We start from the raw sequence: 19,374 nt of genomic DNA, 5'->3' as shown, positions 1-19,374 counted from the left end.
AACTCCGACTAAAAACATCTCACAATTCTCTGCTTCTCCTTTCAAAAGCTGAACTCAGCTGCTTTTTGTAGGCAATCAGCTCTGCAAACTCTGGCCCTGGGCTACAAATGTAGAACAAAAGATATCTCTTTCTTTCAGCTTGGCAGGTGGGAGGGATGGGAAGACCATCTGCTCTGCTTTTCCCTGGGGGTAGTGTGTGGCTACAGTATTTACAGCAGAAGACAAATGCTCTGAAGCCCACACTCAGGCTCCTTCCCAAACCATGGCTGTCAGCACTGTACCTCTGGGTCATCCTGGAGTCTGCTGAGCTAAACACAGAGCAGTTCTCAAAGACTAAGCAATGACTTTGACACTTGGGCAGACAGAACACAGATCGTTTTCATCCTTATCGCACTGTATCAGACACTTCTGTTGAAGCACTCTCTTAACTCAATGGCTGCTCTATTTCAAGGAAATAACTTGTTTTGAGGAAAAAAAAAAAAAAGGAGACTTTTGTAGTTTTATCCCTTCAGAGCACTCTGCCTGCATTCCTTCCTTGGCATACAAGCTCTCTATCATGCTAAAGGGAGAGCAAGATTCCTGTTCAGAGAAGGTCAGAGAGCTGGGAGAAAAGCTAACTCAGCCTGTGGGCCTAGTTCCATCTCTGCTCATTGGCTGCAATCCTGGATCCACCACCAGAAGCTGTCTATAGAGCTGAATGAGATGTTCTCTATCATAGCAAGGCTGTTTGTTAGACTTACTGTGTGAGATTTTTCAAAAATTAGATGCCGTGCAGAGATTAAGTTTAGGATGTCATCCAGGTGGCTATCCTCCTAGGGACAGCTCTCTAAATACAGGTATAAACATGAATAGAATGTCTGTAGGCATCTTCATAAGTCTGAGTGCACGTTTTCATCGTGGGGTGAATCCTGACATGGTTATACTGCTGTGCTCGACTGGAGGTGGAGGTTTGCTTTTGGGGTCCTCAGCCTTCTTGTGATGTGTCTTGATGTGTCTTCACTGATGTCTATTTTCAACCCCCTAGGGTTTTATCCAAGCCAAAGGCTATTCTCCTTCCACCAACGTTGAAGTGATCAATGATGGTGCAGAGTCAGCTATGTTCAAACAGCTCTTCCAGAGGTGGACGGAAAAGGATGAAACACAGGGGCTGGGCAAAGTCTATACTGTTGGCAAAACTGGTGAGTTGGTTTTCAGAGACACAATTTGCCATGTATTTGACTCTGCTGTCCATGATAAGCTATAGAGCCAAGGGAACGCCATTCACATTGGCTGCTCCCTGTCCTCAGCACTTTGAAAGTCCAGTGTGCACTCTTCCCATGTCCCATACTTTCCACCACCTTCAGTAGAAGCAGAGTACTTCTTATAAGAACCGAGCTGCCACTTACTCCAAACATAAAGGTTGGCAGATCTCACCTGAAAAAAAACGTGTGTAAAAAATTCACACTTGCATAGCTGCTTAATTTTCTTCAGATAGAGCTGATGATGAACCTGATAAGGATGTGCTGAACAACATTCTGCTTTCATTTATACTGGCATCCACCCAAGATCTTCCTGACGTCAATGGAATCATTCTCTATTGGTGTAAATGGTGCCCCCATTTATCGTGCTGCTGAAGTGCATAATTCAATGCATTAACTCCAAAGAGTAAACAACACCAAAGAGAGAAATCTTGCTGATGGCAGACAGAAGTGGCAGAGATGCTGATTTGTCTCCATCGTTAATATCTTTATAGCTGCAAATATTTCCTTCCTTTGCAAGTTCTCTCTTCTCCCTTCTCTCCCTGTTATCCATAAATACTGTCTTCTCCATAAGTTGGAGAAACATGGTCATTCTGTTTCTGAAAGAAACACTCAAAAATGATGGAAGTATATATACATTTGGAAAACAATTATGAACTTTTAGTCAGGAGATAACTTCTGTTTTTACTCACCAGTCATCACAACCTCATTGGAAAGTGCTGTATGGCCAGTTGCCAACCAATAACAGATCAACATTAGAGTGCATGCACTCTTGTATGTCCCACAGTCGACATTTGCTTACTGGTGGCAAGTCTGGCTTTATGCAACCAGAGACCAGGTTGTTCTGACATTTATAATGATTGTGTGCATGTGTTTCTGTGGAGGGGTTGTGTGTCACTGTGCACTTAACTGGGTTCTTGCTTCTATTCTGCTGGTGCATGCAGCCAAGGTGGAGCAGGTGAAGTTTGACACCACTCAGCTCCATGCAAGACCAGAGCTGGCTGCTGAGCAGAGGATGGTGGATGATGCCTCTGGGGACATAGAGGTGAGAGAGCTCCTTTGGCAATTATCAGTGTTTCCAGATCTTTCTGCCTTTTCACACACACAGCAGCTGTTTGAACTGTGAACACGTGCCCACCTTTCCTCCCCTACAGGTATGTCTGTGCCCGTGGCACTGTGTCCTTACATTGAGTACCCTGCTGTTTATTTACATATTTCTCAAACTAGGTGTGGAGAATTGAGGACCTGCAAATGCAGCCTGTGGATCCCAAAACATATGGGCAATTCTATGGAGGTGATTGCTACCTGGTCCTGTACACCTACCCCAGATCTGGCCGGCCTCACTATGTCCTCTACATGTGGCAGGTAAGTCAGATTGGAACAGAAGAGATTGTGCTGTGTCTGCTAGAAGCCTAAAACCAAAGGAAACAGTTGCGCAGAAAAACCCCAAGCCAATCATCTGGAAGAACCTCATGTGTCCACTTGGAAATAGCCCAAGCTCTGTTTTCTAGGCAACATGTATGCTCTTAGCCCAAGCTTGCATCAGGCTGAGAGCTGGAAATGTCAGACAGAAATGGTAAAGGATTATGGAGCTTACAGTGCTGGTGAGACATTGACACAGGCTGCTCAGGGAATTGAAGGAGTCACCATCCCTAGAGGTGTTCAAGGAAAATGTAGATGTGGCACTGGGGGACATGGTCTAGTGGTGTGGTTGAACTGGATGATCTTAGCAGTCCTTCAAACATTACAGAATCACAGAGTGGCCAGGGTTGGAAGGGACCTCAAGGATCATGAATCTCCAACCCCCCCACCACATGCAGGGCCACCAACCTCCCCATTTAATACCAGACCAGGCTGCCCAGGGCCCCATCCAACCTGGCCTTGAACACCTCCAGAGACGGAGCATCACAACCTCTCTGGGCAAATGATTCTATGATTATATGTTGGCATCAAACTTTGCAGTCTTGCAGATTGTCCTCTGGGGCTTCAGCCTCTGAAGATTCAAGCTCCTGAAGAAGTCACATGGTTTTAACGCTCATCTTATGACAGCATACGTAGGACTTTGTACCCTTCATCGCATCTCACTGCCAGTGGTCTCTCTTCTCCCCAAGGGTCGCCATGCCTCTGTGGATGAAATCACTGCCTGCGCCCTCAATGCCATCGAGCTGGACAAAAAGCACGGGGATGAGGCTGTGCAGGTCCGCGTGACAATGGGCAAGGAGCCAGCGCACTTCCTGGCAATCTTCAAGGGCAAGCTGGTCATTTATGAGGTAACGTGGGCTTTGTGTTGGTGGGCAATGGAAGGTGAAAGCAGTGGTGGAATGGCAGTGGCTAGAGAAATAGTTCAAAAACAAATAGACTAATATTCAGGAAAAGAGCCTCAGGTCTGCATGGGCTGGCAGATGGAAGTGGTGGAATATTTCCAGCTCTTCTTTTGTAGATGCCTATAGAGCCACCAGTGTATCTTTAAAAGCCTTTTCACCCTATAGACAAAGAGGGGCTGATTCCCATTTTTACAGCCCTGAAGAAGTCTCTGGTGAGATGGAAACTGCACAGGAATTAATCCTGAGTTTTACAAGAGCTGCTCTAATAGTGATAGGACAAGGAGGGATGACTTTAAACTAAAAAGAAGAGAAATTTAATTTAGACATTAGGAAAAAATGCTTTACTCAGAGGGTGATGAAGCCCGGCATGGGCTGCCCAGAGAAACTGTGGATGTTCCATCCGTGGATGTGCTAAAGGCTTGGCTGGATGGGGCCCTGGGCAGCCTGGCCTGGTGCATGGCAACCAGTCCATGGCAGGGGTTGGAAATGGATGATCTTTAAGATCCCTTCCAATACAAGCCATTGTATGAGTCGATGATTCTATGGTCTGTTGCTGTGGGGAGAGCTGTGAGCTGCAAATCTTCTTCCTTCAACCAGATGCACCCTGGATTTGCATTCTCATCTTCCAACGCTGTCTTTTCCTCTGTTTCCATGCAGGGTGGCACAAGCCGGGCCCAGAGATGCACCCCTGAGCGAGCAGTCCGCCTCTTCCAGGTGAGAGGCACAAATGAGATGAACACCAAAGCCACGGAGGTGCCAGCCAGGGCCTCCTCTCTCAACTCCAATGATGTCTTCCTGCTGGCAACCAACCAAGTCTGCTACCTGTGGTGTGGGAAGGTGAGACTGCCGCGGGCTCAAGAGACACAGTCACAGGGAGCAGAAATAGCTGGTGTGGGTCTTGAGTCCCTGACTTGTGGGGCCATGGAGCTGGTCATAGATTCCGAGTGACCAGGTCAGGTGAAATGCTCAATAACAGGTCTGAAACTCGATGGAGCAGTGGTGTAGGGTCAAGGTATCTTGGCCCCAGGTAAGTTTTTCTAGTCTGCCACTAACTCAGCCTCAATTTTATGTCCTGAACTCCAGGGCTGCAGTGGAGATGAGAGGGAGATGGCAAAGATGGTGGCTGACATTGTCTCCAGAAGGGACAAGCACACCATTTTGGAGGGACAGGAGCCAGCAGAGTTCTGGGAAGCCCTGGGAGGCAAAGCCCCTTATGCCAGTGAAAAGAGGTAAGAGTAAGCTGATTGTTCCTCTGGGGTTGGTCAGGCAACATTAAGTAAAGGATCAAACCCTTACAGGAAGATGGGTAAGCACTTTGTGACACACCAAGCTTTTGGGAATATTCTGGCCTATTACTGCCTTTGGTGAGGATGTGATTACAGTCAGAAACCACATTAAGATGTTTGCTGTCTAGGTTTTGGGTCTTGGTTTGGATGGATTTCCCCACAGTAAATCTGTTTCGTATCTTGTCATAAGGGCTGCATGACCCACGCAGTCCACTTCTATCCATTACTGGCCTTTTGAAATTGAATTGGCTTTTGAACAACTCAAACTTCTCCAACCCTCTGAGCACAAAACGTGTTCCTCTGCAACCAAGTGATCAATGTGACTTTTGCCTGACAGCAGCCTCCTGTGCACAAGGAGGGAAGCGTTTTGCTTTTGACTTCTTTGGATGGAAGAAATGCCTGTTAAAATTGTTAAAATGGTCCAAGTATCTCATGCAAATCAATATGACTGAGTTTCAGGCTCTCTGATTTGTGTTTCCATGTCCCCACCTCATCCAGCATGGGCAAGAGTAGTAGTGGTAGGGCCTAATGCTAAACCACAAGGGAAGGATTTCCATCTCTCTTGCTTTTTTTTTTTTTTGCTTTTTTTTCCCCTGCCATGCATGAGGAAGGTTTCAAGAGCAGACCACACACTACCAACCTCGCCTCTTCGAGTGCTCCAACCAGACGGGTCGGTTCATCATGACAGAGGTGGTGGATTTCTGCCAGGAAGACTTGGATGAAGACGATGTCATGTTACTAGACACTTGGGAAGAGGTCAGCTCAGACTCCACCTTTTCTACCTTCCAGACATATTTTCAAACAGGTTATGGCTTAGTTCATCAGAATCCATCACTGAACATGACACTGAGGGCAGTGTGCCTGGCTCCCCTTTCTCAGTAGTAACTAAGAGCTCCCCATGCTAAGATCTGGAAGTCTAATGGGGCATTATCTGCATGACAGACTGCTCATGCTCCAGATAGGAGGCAGCAGCCAGGATTCCCCTTGCAGACATCCTTAATCCACCCTCACCTGTGCAAGAGTTGACCTGGATGAAGTCTGCCTTTGCCATCCCACCATAGGAATAGGATGGGCAGGTGCTTCAGGAGGACACCAGGTCCATGTCCTGCCCCTAGGCAAGATGAGCTGTGCCTGTATCCATCTTTGTGGGCTCACACAAGAGGGTGGCACCCAGAACACTTCCTTATATTCTAGTACCAGTGGTGAGGACTGTTAAGGGACTCTGAGCACATTTAAGTTTTTGACCATGCAAGTACTAGGTTTAACTACCTGGAAACATTTGAGAACTGCTTCCTGAAATATTTACGCTTTGAATCTATCTCAAAAGCAAAATTTTTCTTGGTTGGGAGTAAATCTGAGATGAAAATCGCAGGCGGTTACTGGCAAACAAGAGTTGCAGCCTTCTCTCCACTTCACTTGTCATGAGAGAACAAACAGCTGTGTCTGCACAGGTCCTGCCTGCCCACTGATCTTCAACGCGTTCTCCCATTGCAGATTTTCCTCTGGGTTGGCAAAGCCTCCAACACGTATGAGAGAAATGAGGCAGTTGCCTCAGCTAAGGAGTATCTCAAGACCCATCCAGCAGGGAGAGACTTGGCAACTCCAATCATACTGGTGAAGCAGGGCTGTGAGCCCCTCAACTTCACAGGGTGGTTCAACGCTTGGGACCCCTACAAATGGAGTGTAAGTTGCTGGAAAAGCCCTGGGGTGTGCATGTGTGCTCAGCAGTGCTTAAAGGGTATCACTGCCAGTGAGCCATATCCTGTATGGTGTGTGGAGCAAAACCTCTCTTATGACATAGAATCATAGATGTCTTGAGTTGGAAGGTACCTTAAAGCCCACCCAGTTCCAGGCCCTACTGTGGGCTGGTTGTTACCCACCAGGTCAGGCTGCCCAGGGCCCCATCCAGGCTGGCCTTGAGCACCTCCAGGGATGGGACATGTATAGTTTCTCTGTCCTGAGCTCCACACCTCAGCAGAAAATACCTGTTTGGTGAAATGGGGTTTTGCAAATAGAAGTAAGCATGCTTAAATTCACAATACCTGTATTTTTATTTTAAAGAGATTAGGTTACAAACTACATTTGTGATTTCAGCCAAAAATACATTTTGGGGCTGTTAATAGTAAATAAAGTTCAGAGTGAAAACAAAATATTCCACATCAAGAAAGCAATTGAAGAAAAGTGTTTATTTTTCAAAATACAGAAGAAAAATATCTGTCCCATCTATAAGGGCAAACTGAAATGTAAGATGTGAGCAGGTGGGTCTTGTCTCCTGGTTCACAAACTGCCCATGAGAGACCTTTGCTCCCTATATACAGCCCTTCCTCTCAAAAACTGATTTAGAAATGGAAATGGAGACCAGAAATGGAAACCTGGAGGAGCTTCAGTGCTTAATAGATCTAAAATATCACATGGGTTTTAGTGAGCATGGTGGTGATGGGTTGGTGGTTGGACTAGATGACCTTAGGGGTCTTTTCCAACCTTAATGATTCTGTGATTTTATGATTCAAGGCAGAAACAATCCTGCCGGGCTCTGCACCCAAATTCCTGCCACCCGATGGCACTGGTGTGCACAGTTTGGGAAAGGAGAAGTTACTGTGAGCTGGTGTTCTCTGAAACCCTTCCGTGGTGGGCTGCCGATGGTTGTCCCTTCTCTGTACGGTATTTTGCATGAACATCGGTGTTCAGCTGCTTCACAAGCAGTCTCAGCTTCTGGTTACCCAAAGGGCTGTGGATAAGTGCCACGCTGGAGCAGGGCAATGGGGTGGAGATGCCAAGGGAATCTCATACAAAGACGTTTTTCCTCCACAGCTGAATTTGCATCAACCTTCTTTGCAGTCAGTGGGGTGGCAGGAAGTCTGCCTTAACAGCTGGGTTTGGACAGATGATTCCTATAGTGCCGACCCTTAAAACAATGTTGATTGCTTAGAACTGAGGTCAGATCAGTTTCTTTCTTCTGGGGAACTACTGAAAGACAAGGAGGCAACTTACAGAATACATGTCTCTTTAAGTATCCTCTATAGGCAGCTTTAGCAGCTACAGACAAGCAATCCAAACTGCAAACATCCCAGAAACATGTGGGTGTGTGTTCATTGCTCCATTTGGGGTCTAAATCTGTTTGTTCTGCACTGCATATGTTTGTGTTGTTCACTCTAGTTGGGGATCTCTGCTGGATGGTGCTGTTAAGAACTGACATCTCCTGGCTGCTTCTGAAAGCACAGTCATCCACTTGCCAATATATAAAGCGTGTTCCTTTTTTGGGATATAAGAGAAACCTGGTCACACACAGCACTAAAAATTGGGGTTTGTTTAATATCACCTGTTATTAATCTGTTTCTTTGTTTTCAAGTGACACCTCAGAGTCTCTCCATTCCAGGACTGGGGATTAAGGGAGACCCCAAATGCATGGTCATCTCTGGGTGATCTGCTGATCTCAGAGCCCAGGAACACGTGCTACCTAATGCTGCCCAACCTTCTCAAAGCTCTCTTTACTTTCAGGATGGCAAATCATATGAGGAGATGAAGAACAGCTTAGGAGATGTGTCAGCTCTATCTGAGATCACAGTGGTGAGTGACTACTGGACCAGACAGCTGGGAAATACCTGAGCTTAAACATCACCACGTCCCCCTACCTGTTTGCATGAAGGAGAGGCCGTAGCGATCAGAGTAGGCGTGAGGACCTCAAGCTGTCAGGATCAGAGGCGTTTTCCTCAGTGGAAAGCAGAGGGAAATGTCATTAATAACCCATAAATACAATGTATGCAATTAAGAGTTGTATGAGCAGTTTTCGGAGCTGTATCACCTGAGACCCCTGATGTGGGGCCGCTGGTCAAGAAGAGCACAACCCAACGGGAGGTGCCAGAAAGAGAGCACAGCATCCCAAAGGTTCCAAACATAGCAGTCATATGGGATCAGTTCTGCCCTGGACAATAGCAGGAGGAAGGCTGGAAAGTAGTGGAAGGGCTTTAAATGGGAGAGATGGCAGCATGGGTATAAATATGCAGCTAATTTAGAAGCTTTAGACATGGTCATATCTGATCTTACCTTCTGTGCTCTCTTCCCACATGCATCTTTCCCTGCCATTATCTTGAGAAAAATGAGACTACCTTAAGTATCTTCTGTTATTTCTAAGGGCTCCCAACAGGGTTGTGTTTTTAACAGTCCTAACATCTTGATGTAATACTGATGGAAGTGCTGGACTGTTGTTCTAGTGTTATCTTTCTCCTTGCTGTGTGGCTCTCCAAAGCAGCAGACAAGCAGATAGCCTGTGCCAGAACAGTCCCTTCAGCTCCAACGGAAAGATGCAGAGGTAGCCCCTAGTTTGCTCCACTAGAGCTGTTTCTCTTGACATTTCTCCTCCATTTTGCAGGACCTGAACAACATCAGCCTGAGCAAAAGAACCCTCAGCATGACCAATCTGGCTAGTTCAAGCACATCAAGTGCTTCCCCGGAGTACAAATCTCACTTCAACCACGATGACAGCAGCAGCTACGCCAACAGCAGTGCCAATGGCAGCCCTTTCACAGTGCCCAATGACCAGGGAGTTTACTCCCGAGAGATGCTGATGAACAAGACTGTGGATGAACTTCCAGAAGGAGTGGATCCCACTAAAAAAGAGGTGACAGCACTGCTGGTTTTATGGCCTTCTAGATTACTCAGGAACTTAGTTGTAGGCTACGTGTGGCAGCATGTCACTTTATTTAGTCCTACCTCAGGCTCAAGGAGAGGCCAGCTGGACACCGAGGTCTCATGAAGAAATGAGAGGAAACTGTGGTAGTTTTACTGTAGTTAAAATATTCCTTTCTTTTTTTTTCCTTGTGGACAAAAAGTTAATTTTGCCAACATCTGTGGCTGAGTGCAAGCAAGCTGATGGGAGGAACACAGGGCTGTTTCCTATTCTCAACAACCCGTGTTTGACCAGTTTCTTACCAGCCCCAGCTGATCTCCTGATCTACACTTGGAGCCAGAGGGCTGATCTACTGGGCCAGCAGCTCTGCACTGCAGCAATGCCCTTGTAGAAAGGATTGCATGTCAGCTGAGCTCTACAGGTCTTTTCTTTTACCCAAAATGCCAGAGAAGATTTAACTTCCATGTCCCAGAGGGTCTTTCTTTGTCTACTATCTACAAAATGTTTTGTCTTTCCAGAAATGAGAGTGAACATTTTGAGTGGAATATTTGGGGGGAAATAAGTCAAGGGGAGATGCTTTCACTGTTAATTGCTGGCTTGAGAAACCACTCAAAGCAAGCCAACAGAATTTCTCAGAAGCAGTGTTAATTGCCTTGGCTTGAGTATGATTAGCAGGGACCAAACTCGGACCAGAGCATGCTAACCTCTCAAAACCAAGGCATTTTCTTGGGCTATTATTCCTCTGGTATTCTGGAAAGTAGGAACAGTTGCCAGGATGGGACATTCCATTTCCCACCATGAAGACAGAGAGCAGGGCAGGAGCTGTTCGCCTGGGGTCAGGGCTCAGCTCTGACAGGGTGAGGAAGGGATGTGGCTGAATGGGGATGCCCCAGCCCTTTGCCTAAGCCAAAACTGATCTCCTCTTGCTCTCTCTTCCTGCTGCAGTACTATCTGTCTGATGCTGATTTCCACGAGATCTTTGGGAAGTCCAAACACGAGTTCTACCAGATGCCCAAATGGAAACAGCAGAATGAGAAGAAGCAGTGTGGACTCTTCTGAGACCGCAGGGGCCACCTGGCATCCAACGACTTTGGGACCAACCCTTCTCTCTTAGGAAATTCAGGGAAGAAGCACAGACATTGGCTCAACAAACCCAACCCAACATCTCAATCAGGCCAAGCTCCAATGCAGTTATTCCAGCACCCTATATTCAGGGAATGGCAAAATATTTTGCAGGAATGGCTTTGCATTAAGTTTTTGCTTCTTTTGGACACTTTATTGCTGATAGCTGTGAAGACAAGTGGTCAAAACTGCATTGTAGCCTCTTCTTTCCTCACCCTTTTGCAGTTTGCCACATCTGCAAGATTGCAATCCTCCTCCATTTGTAGAAGTTAAGATTTAGGTAAGACAGGGGCAACTTGCAGCTGTTATGTGAATTCTGGATGGGGTGAGAAGGGGAAAGCCCTGGGGGGATGGACGGAGTGCCTTGGAGTCAGGGGAAGGGAATGGAGTAGCCAGATGTGTGCTGGGGTAGCCCATGGAGTGCAACTGGCCAGCTAAGAACCTTCTCACCAAGGTTCCAATGAGAATCAATTGTAGCTTAACATGCACAGCCTAATGCAGGTAAAACAGCTAAGAACCAGGGTTGGGGGGGAGGGGGAGAAAGATGCTCATACATATGTAGAGTGTATTTATTAGCTGTTCTATTTCAAAAAGATGATGAGATTTGGGGCTAGGTGCAGCTTTTGATTTTGACTGCCCAACAAGACTTTGCATCTCCAATCTCACTTGGCCCTGGGTGGGGGTAAGCATGAGTGCACCTGCCCGCAGAGCAGAGCCTTGATGAAGCCAGGAGGGTTTGGAGGATGATGACCAGAGCATGTCCCAGTGGAGAGCTCCATCCCTGTGATGTCCGTGGGCTGAGGATGCTGGTTCCACATTGAGCTCAATCAGAGTGGAGAGGGAAATGTGAGTAAGAGGGGTGAAGGGATGCAACTGTATAAGCAAGGAGGAAAAACCTATGTTTAAAAAAACAGAAGATGTGGTTTTAAAGCTTTACTCCATTTCCAGCCTGACTGATGATTCCAAATAAACAGCCAACAGCACCATTGGAGGTGTCCTTGATCAGTGTGTGCAATTGGATGGTGGTAGAGAAAAGCACTGCAGAGCCATTGCTATTTCTTTCATGGAATTTAAAACAGTTTTTAGGAGGAAAGAACAAACATCACAATCATCGAAGCCCTTAAAGGCCATCTGCTCCAATTCCCCGGCAATGAAGAGAGATGACACCCACAGCTCCATCAGGTGCTCAGAGCCCCTTAGGTATCTCCAAAGATGTGGCATCCATGACTTCTCTAGGCAGTGTGCCAGTGCCTCACCAATCATGTGCTAATCATGCCTCCCCAGCATGTGGGCTCTGGTCCTGAAGGCCCTACACCATATGGGAGATGAGGAGCTGCTGGCAGCTGGTGGTCAAGGAGCAGAGAGCTCTCATGCAGCACCCAGGACCACACTGCAATGCTGAAGTGTCACCATCGGGTCAGGCTGGAGGCAGGGACCTCCAGTTGGTGGGATAATCTGGACAGATCTTTGTGTTTGAGAATTGGCAGTTACCTTACATCAGCTGCAATACCATCATTACTTCCATGATCCAGCCAGCAACTTGGTCCATTTCTGCTCAAGGGTCCAGCCCAACACCCCTTACGTGCAGGTAGGAGCCAAGCAGAGACACAAATGGCCCACATCAGCTGTGTGATTGCTCCCACTGTGCTCACGATTGATACAACCGCTGCACCTTTTCTCTGCTCCAACCACTATCAGCACAGCTGGAAGCAGCAATTTATGTGCAATATTTATAGCACCCTGCTGTGGTGTGCTGCTGCCAGCTCCCATATTAATTAATTGCATGCGCCGTTTCATAATGTGCCCAGAGAGCTGCGGGTGCCCCATCCCTCAAGGATGGGGGATGCTCAAGGCCAGGCTGGATGGGACCCTGGGAAGCCTGAACTGGTAGGAGGCAACGAGCCCCCAGCAGAGGAGTTGGAGCTCTATGATCTTTACACTATGATTCTGTGATAAAATGCAGCAATTCCACCTATCGCCTTGCCTACGATCCTAATGAGCATCACATAATTGAATGGAGAGCAGCAGGAATCCAGCCAGATGAAGGAGATGAGGCCAGTTTGTTCCATTTTGCTTTGGTTCCTGCTACCATAATGTTTACCAGAAACACAGAATATCCCAAGTTGGAAGGGACCCCCAAGGACCTCAGCTGCTCCTCACAGCCCTTGCCCTCAGATCCTGTATCACTCTAGGACTCCCAGATCTGCCTTCGAGGCCTATGCTGCTCACAAACTCTTTCAGTCACTGGCAATTAATTCCATTTCAGCCTTTTGGGTGTGGATATAATTCACATTTAATCTGGCTATGGTTTACAACATCACAGATTATTATAGGGAGGAGGAAAAATCAGTTTGTCCAACAATTACAGCATAACAAACTCCAGGTTGGACTGAAGGAAGCCCTGTTTTCCAGTGGGCTAAAAGATCACTAAATCCACACTATTTTAGACTCAAAAAAGATGTGGATTGGAATTTGCTTAAAAGGCAATGAACCATTTTGGTAGCAGCCCACCCACTCCAACTCCAGCCATACAAACCCCCAAGACTGACAAAAGAAATTTAGTGGGTTTGTCTCTAAGTTCGTGCATGTTGCATTCGGGTAAACCAAAGAGGCAAACAGGGACAAGTAATTGGACTTTTCCAGATACTTTTTTAATAGTCTAACACAGTGTTTGTAACATCATTGGAGCTTCAAAATATATATTATTTTATTTCAACAATATTCACTTAACTCCACTGTTGTGCTAGAAAAAAACAAAGAAACAAAAAAACACCTTTTGCCATAAATACTGGGTTGTTGTTCAAAATGCTTTTGTCTGCTTGTGCTGGGTTACTTCTGCAGTGCAATGGGATCAAGCTAACATTTAAAACTCTTTCCACCACTGCTTCCTCTGGGTTAAAAAAGAGATTTTCCTATAAAAACAAAACAAAACAAAAAAGCCCTACTGTCAGTTCAGTGTATTTATTTCCACTCTCATCTCTGAGGTCCCTGTGAGTGGGCTTCATTTTGGGATAGAGGGAAATCTACTGTTCGGCAGTTTTGTTCTCCTTCACAGAATAAGAGCCAGGCTCTGAATGCACAGTGACCTGGCTGGAAGCCAGGCACACAGGCAGAGCAGTATTCATGTATTTTTTATTATAATACAAAAAGAAAGTCAAGTTATATAACACGGCCCTTTGTAGTGCAGCTTTCTTGTTTTAATCTGTAACAGATAAGAGGAGAATCATGTCCTCCTTTAAGACTTCATATGGTAAAGGATGGCTGACAGCTGAAGTTGCAAGAAGTCACCTGGTGTCTGGCTCCTGCTTTCAGTGTCAAAGTGGGTTTTTCTTGCATAGGTGTCAGGTATTTTGTCCAGATGTGTGACAGAACCCAAACCAGGATTTGCTAAAAAGGAGTCTCTATCCTCTTTCTAAAAGCAGAATTAAAAACCACACTATATAAAGTGAACTCAAAAACACAGCTGGATTGGTTGGACATGTACAAAAGGATTAATCTCAACAGCAGCATTAGGATGTTTCCAACTCGCAGGAGGGAGGGAGTCGATGGCTATTTTACATCAGGACCCCATGGGCAACGTGTGCTGCTCTGGAGAAGGCACTGTGGGTTTGATGGGACCCTGACAGTGGTAGATGACGTGCTGAGTTCCTTGTAGGTCTGTAAGATGGTTCACCCACCCACTTACTGAGCTGCTAATCACAGTCCTGGATGTTGACATACACAAAGAGGGTGGAGGAGGAGTAGGGGTCTCCATTCTTGGTCAGAAGGTGAATATGGCGGTAACCTGAAAAAAGGGACACAGATGGAGAGTGGCCTTTAGTCCTGTCAGAAAGACATTTCCTAGCATTTACCAAGACCCTGCAGTGACAATTCCCTGTCCCTGACAGCTCTTTGTTGCCTGTGCCCCACAGAATGGGTAGGTCAGAGAGGCATGGCTTTGGGCACTGGTAACATAACACACCCAAGGCCACCGGTGACAATGGGCTCCCTTGCCCTGAGCCAGAGTTCAGCAGCTGCTTAATAAGTCATCTGTCATCTTGCCCAGAACACAAAGCAAGGACAAGTTCTAACCCAAGGTGTGGTAGGCTCTGGACCTCCTATGTAGGAGGCTAAAGATCCCAAAGCAGTCGTTGGGTGTACATAATGATGAGCAGGGCCTTACCTTGCTTCAGACTGGTGAAGGGAACAGTATACTGCCCAATGAAGTCGTTCTTGGTTGACATGTCAAAGTCTTCTACCACAAATCGGACCAGGGCAAGCGCAGGGATCTCTATGTCAAATGTAAACTCTTCGTCCCAATTTGGGTTGAAGCCTGAACAACATAGACAAGGAAGGAGGTTAGAGCTGCTCACAACAAAGAGGGAGGTAAGAGATGTTTACAAGCAGGAAGTGCTGAGAATGTTGCTCCCAGTATTTATGAATACACCTGGTATTAATAAATCCTTCAGCTTAGGCTGATCGCTGTCGACCTCAGAACTGCATCTGCAGAAGACAGAAGGGGGCTGAACTCAGCTTTGCTCCAAAGGCTCTCACTGGCTGATACACGCATCTTAGTTTGCCATTAGACCAGCAGAAACATTTTACTGCCCCAGACTAATCACAGAATAATAGAACACCCTAAGCTGGAAGGAACCCATAAGTATTACTGACTCCAACTCCTGGCTCCACAATGGACCATCCAATGGACCACCAAGAGGGAGCAGAGAGGAGAACTATGCCTTTGTGTTACGACAGCTTTCTGAGGTTTTATGCCTCACTGAGTGCTCAAGGTGCACCCATCCATCATAATTCAGTGCCTCAGTTTCCCTGTCTGCAGTGAGGAGTGCCTGATTATAAAAAGCATCATTAAGACTAGGGACAAAATGGTTTATTCCACCTTGCATAATGGCAATTTCTGAGACAGCCAGACTAGTGCCACCTCTGTCATCGGTAAGGAGCTTCTGATCCAGACTCACGAAGAAAACAAAGCCATGATCATCATGTCAGATGAGAGACAAAAAGAAAACACAGTGCTTTCCCTCTGGTCATTGTGCTACTCCCTGCAGTTTCAACAAAGCACCCCCCAGAAGCAAACAGGAGAAAAGGACATTCTGTTTGAAACTCCACTGCCATCAACACAGCCTGTGCACAGCAGAAGCTCAAGGACAGCAAAACATCAACTGAAGCCTGCTGGTCATGGAGCGTTTGTGGGTGATGCAACAGGAGGCAGAGATCCTTCAGCTGGCCCTGAAGGTTCCAGGCGGGTCTGTGAATAGTGCCATAGCAAAATACCTGTGCTGGATTGCCGCATTTTATTTGGACTTTCATGGGATTAAATTCAATGGGCCGCTCAGATAAAATACATGTGCTCCTGATCCCACTGATCCTCGGAAAAAAAAAGAGTGACTGGTCCCATGGGAGAAGAAATCACAAAACTGAAAGGGAAGTCATTAGCCTTAGGACAGGAGATTTAATTGTGCTGGTATCTGTCAGGGATTTTCAGCCCATCTCAGAGCCATAGAACCCATCTCATAGCCAAGAACTGCTGAGCCTGCAGTTCTCACCCCCTTTGGAGCTCCATGCCTGCACAACTGGGGCTTAAACTGCATCCACAGCCCATTGCTTCAGCCCCAGCACCATCAAATCAGGTGAGCTGCTGAAGCATGGTCACAGTCAAGACTTCAGCCCATTTGGAAAAGTGAACCCACCTCTGCCGCTGGCCCTTTCCAACACTGCTATCTTACTTTTCACTGGGTAACTCTCCCTCCAGAATCCTTCCAGCATCCCTCCTGCCAGTCACAGGCTGACAGTGGGGCCAAGTGAGTTGAGCAACTCTCAGGAATAGGCCTGGTCTCTCTAAAACGTTCCTTACACAGCCTTCACTTGAGACATAGAAATGGTTGTAGGCAAAGGAAATGACCACGAGCTTTCGGAACTGGGCCAGACTTAGTCAAACAGGAAAGGAGGAAAAGGGAAACAATGTTAGCAGGGAGGAAAATATCCACTGCTTTTCTAGTTCTTGGCTCTTATTCCATGCACAAAAGCCATGTCTGCGTACATGTTTGTGATTTCTCAGATTCCTCTTACCTTGGTTATTCTCACAGAAGAGAAAACTGAACTTGCCCTCTCCTGTTGCTGAAGGCCACAGTATTCTGACTTTCACGGCATGGAGGAAAGCCATGGCCATGTTTGACCACTAAGAAATGTGGTCCACAGGATGTGAAATATCAGTGTGACTGTGAAGAAGGATCCTGGCTCTTTGGATCAGCAGACTTACAGCCTTCTTCCCTCATCTGCTACTTTGCTGTGAAATGCATTAATTTAGCACTGGGGATCCTCTGACCAAAAGAATAAGCAGATGCAGTGTCCATGCTTTGTGGGAAGGCTCTGAGCTACAGGAAATGTTCTGCTTTTGCACAGACTACATTACATACGAGAAGAAGCTGAGAGCTCAAGCTGTTCAGCCTGGAGAAGGCTAAGAGAGTTATTATCACCATCTCCCACTTTCCCCTTACAGAGAAGATGGACCCAGACTCTTTTTACACATGCACAGCAAAAGCATGATATTAACAGGCACAAATGGCAACAAGTGAATTTCTGATTAAGTATAGATCTTATTTTATCCTAAGTCAAAGACTGGATCACTTGCCCAGAGAGTGTGAGCAAACGCCATCCTTTGAGATACTCCGAATTCATCTGGGTAACACGTTAAGCAAACTGAGTTAACTTACAAGTTGGTCCTTCTCTGAGCAGGATTTAGAATGGACAATTCTACAGTCTCTTGCCACCACACTCTTGTGAGTTTGTAGCTCTTTCAGAATAAAATCAGTCACACACAGTCCTTTCTGGAAAGATCTTGAAGGGATCCTGTGTGTCCCAGGTCAGATCCAACTGCGTGGAGGTAAAGAGCACTTTCAAGTCTCCAGCTCTGCAGATCTGGCAGCCAATCTCAAAACAACTCAGCTGGATGATGTTGTTTTGAAGGCAATTTCTGTCTCCAAACAACCCGTAAATAAAAGAGATGGAATAACCCCTGAAACAAATGCCCCATATGGACATCAATCTGCTGTACAGCTAGGGCCCCTGTACTGAAGCAGGCCATCATCACCTAGTGTATTTGCTTTGTGTGATTAAAATTGTATGTATCTGGGCAGGCCACAGGGCAGCAGGTCTTGAAGAGGAAGATGCTGCTGCATGAAACCAAAGGTTTACAGCCCCAGGGCATCACAGCATGGAAGAAAACCCCTTACCATTATTTTCAACGACTTTGGTCTGCTTCTTGTTGTTATCCTGCTGGACTCCATGGATCTCAATTGTTACCCTGGGATCAACGATTGAGTTTTTGCTCTTGTTTACTTTGGGCAGCTGCTGACCAGAGATGATCTGTGGAGGAAAAAGAGCAAAAGATCAGGATGCAGGAAAGAGAGACTGGTTCCCTCTCTTTCTCCAGGACTACAGGACCTGTTGTTGGTGCTGGTCTTTCACAGCCAGCATTGTGACACTCTTCAGAGGAAGCTTTAATGATCTAAAGCATCTAATGAAATGTTGTCAGTCAAAAAGGCAACTTCTCTATCTCTCCCCAGCATGATTGGGTGATACATGGAAACAACAATGGTGAATGTTGATGTGTCTAACATGATTGTATGTTCATCTGTAGTAAATGCTGTCAGTTACCTCTCTTGATGCCAAACATTACACATATGCTTGGAAAGTGAGAGTCCATGCAGGACTGAGAAAAATACACACAGTGGAAAATGAGTAGTTAGGATAACATTGTCCATGTGGGACCAGAAAAAGGAGAAGGTACAACCTACAACCCCCAAAATGCATACTACTGAGAAAATTTTCTGACTTCTATTCTTACTTTAAGTAGAAGCTTCTTCTTTGTCCCCCATGTTCCTTCTGTGATGGATTTTGGATTGAATTTGGTTTGCTCATCCCGGAGGAATTCCGGCTTTAAGACATACCCAGAAAACCCATTGTCCTGGAACCGGCCCTGGTAGACATCCATTTCTGTGCCTCCTGTCTGGAAATTTAGGGCAACTGCAACATAAATAAGCTCAGTCACTTTCAGATAAATCAATAGGAGTCTTTTTCTATGCACATGAAATTGCACTTCATGGACATAAACATTGACTTTTCCATGCTTCATAGAGCACTGATAAGCTCTGCCCCTCACAGTCTGCTTGCCCTGAGGATTTCTTCCATTCAGAGACATTAGAAGCAGGAGAAGCCATTATGGCCATCTCAGTCATCCTCCTGCCTACTGCAGGAGGGTTGAAAAATTGGTCAAAAGACGTCCTGCATTGAATTTTTTGTCATCTGATTGAACAACAATCCTCTAGATAAACCCATTAATTAAAGCAAAGCCACAAATCCTTCTCAGATTGTTTCTCTGCCTACTTAAAGTGCAGGAAAAGTTCTCCTAGCAGTTGCAAGAACTCATCTCTTCCAGTGGTCACTGAGCCTCTCTGCCTGTAATTGGCCTGGAATTGAACATCTACCTCAGCCAAAGCCCCACTGTGGCCAAGTCATGACTAATGTGGCCACCTTAACCCTCTCCAAGTTCCCTGTTGCACCCACCAATCTGGCAGCCGACGTTCCACAAGTCAACAGGATTGTAGTTGGAAGAATCTGTCCTCCAGCCTGCAGGGTATATTCGGCTCAGGTGCCTGATGTTATGAAGAATAAAGCTGTTTCCTACAGAAAATAATAACAATAATAATAACAATAATAATAATAAGAAGAAAATTCTTTCCAGTGATGGGGGCTACTTTTTCTTGATACTTCTGTATATA

The 19,374-nt window shown here is 46.1% G+C and overlaps 2 protein-coding genes across 5 annotated transcripts in view; one reads left to right on the top strand and one right to left on the bottom strand.

Annotated features, from left to right (window-relative positions):
• The window catches only part of VILL (villin like), a 32,269-nt gene extending 20,686 nt beyond the window's left edge, over positions 1-11,583 (top strand). For both annotated transcript variants that reach the window (XM_042888256.1, XM_042888257.1), the window contains exons 10-20: positions 1,025-1,178; positions 2,183-2,283; positions 2,466-2,603; positions 3,350-3,508; positions 4,220-4,399; positions 4,646-4,791; positions 5,460-5,604; positions 6,343-6,531; positions 8,347-8,415; positions 9,218-9,466; positions 10,421-11,583. In XM_042888256.1, coding sequence (XP_042744190.1) covers positions 1,025-1,178; positions 2,183-2,283; positions 2,466-2,603; positions 3,350-3,508; positions 4,220-4,399; positions 4,646-4,791; positions 5,460-5,604; positions 6,343-6,531; positions 8,347-8,415; positions 9,218-9,466; positions 10,421-10,534 — 1,644 coding nt within the window. In that variant the 3' untranslated portion in view covers positions 10,535-11,583. The remainder of the gene's footprint in view (positions 1-1,024; positions 1,179-2,182; positions 2,284-2,465; positions 2,604-3,349; positions 3,509-4,219; positions 4,400-4,645; positions 4,792-5,459; positions 5,605-6,342; positions 6,532-8,346; positions 8,416-9,217; positions 9,467-10,420) is intronic.
• A 1,643-nt stretch (positions 11,584-13,226) lies between these two features.
• Positions 13,227-19,374, bottom strand: part of PLCD1 (phospholipase C delta 1) — a 48,936-nt gene continuing 42,788 nt past the window's right edge. For 2 of the 3 annotated variants that reach the window (XM_042888260.1, XM_042888259.1), the window contains exons 11-15: positions 19,160-19,276; positions 18,441-18,619; positions 17,827-17,959; positions 14,760-14,909; positions 13,227-14,381 (exon numbers count right to left, since the gene is read on the bottom strand). In XM_042888260.1, the coding sequence (XP_042744194.1) occupies positions 14,290-14,381; positions 14,760-14,909; positions 17,827-17,959; positions 18,441-18,619; positions 19,160-19,276 (671 nt within the window). In that variant the 3' untranslated portion in view covers positions 13,227-14,289. Of the gene's footprint in view, positions 14,382-14,759; positions 14,910-17,826; positions 17,960-18,440; positions 18,620-19,159; positions 19,277-19,374 lie in introns of those variants that run through there. The other variant, XM_042888261.1, reaches the window with a different exon arrangement.

The sequence above is a fragment of the Lagopus leucura genome, unplaced genomic scaffold (assembly GCF_019238085.1).
Source record: "Lagopus leucura isolate 7727_CA_CO unplaced genomic scaffold, USGS_WTPT01 Super-Scaffold_100157, whole genome shotgun sequence".
Taxonomy (NCBI): Eukaryota; Metazoa; Chordata; class Aves; order Galliformes; family Phasianidae; genus Lagopus; species Lagopus leucura.
This window is presented reverse-complemented; position numbering and strand designations above follow the sequence as displayed.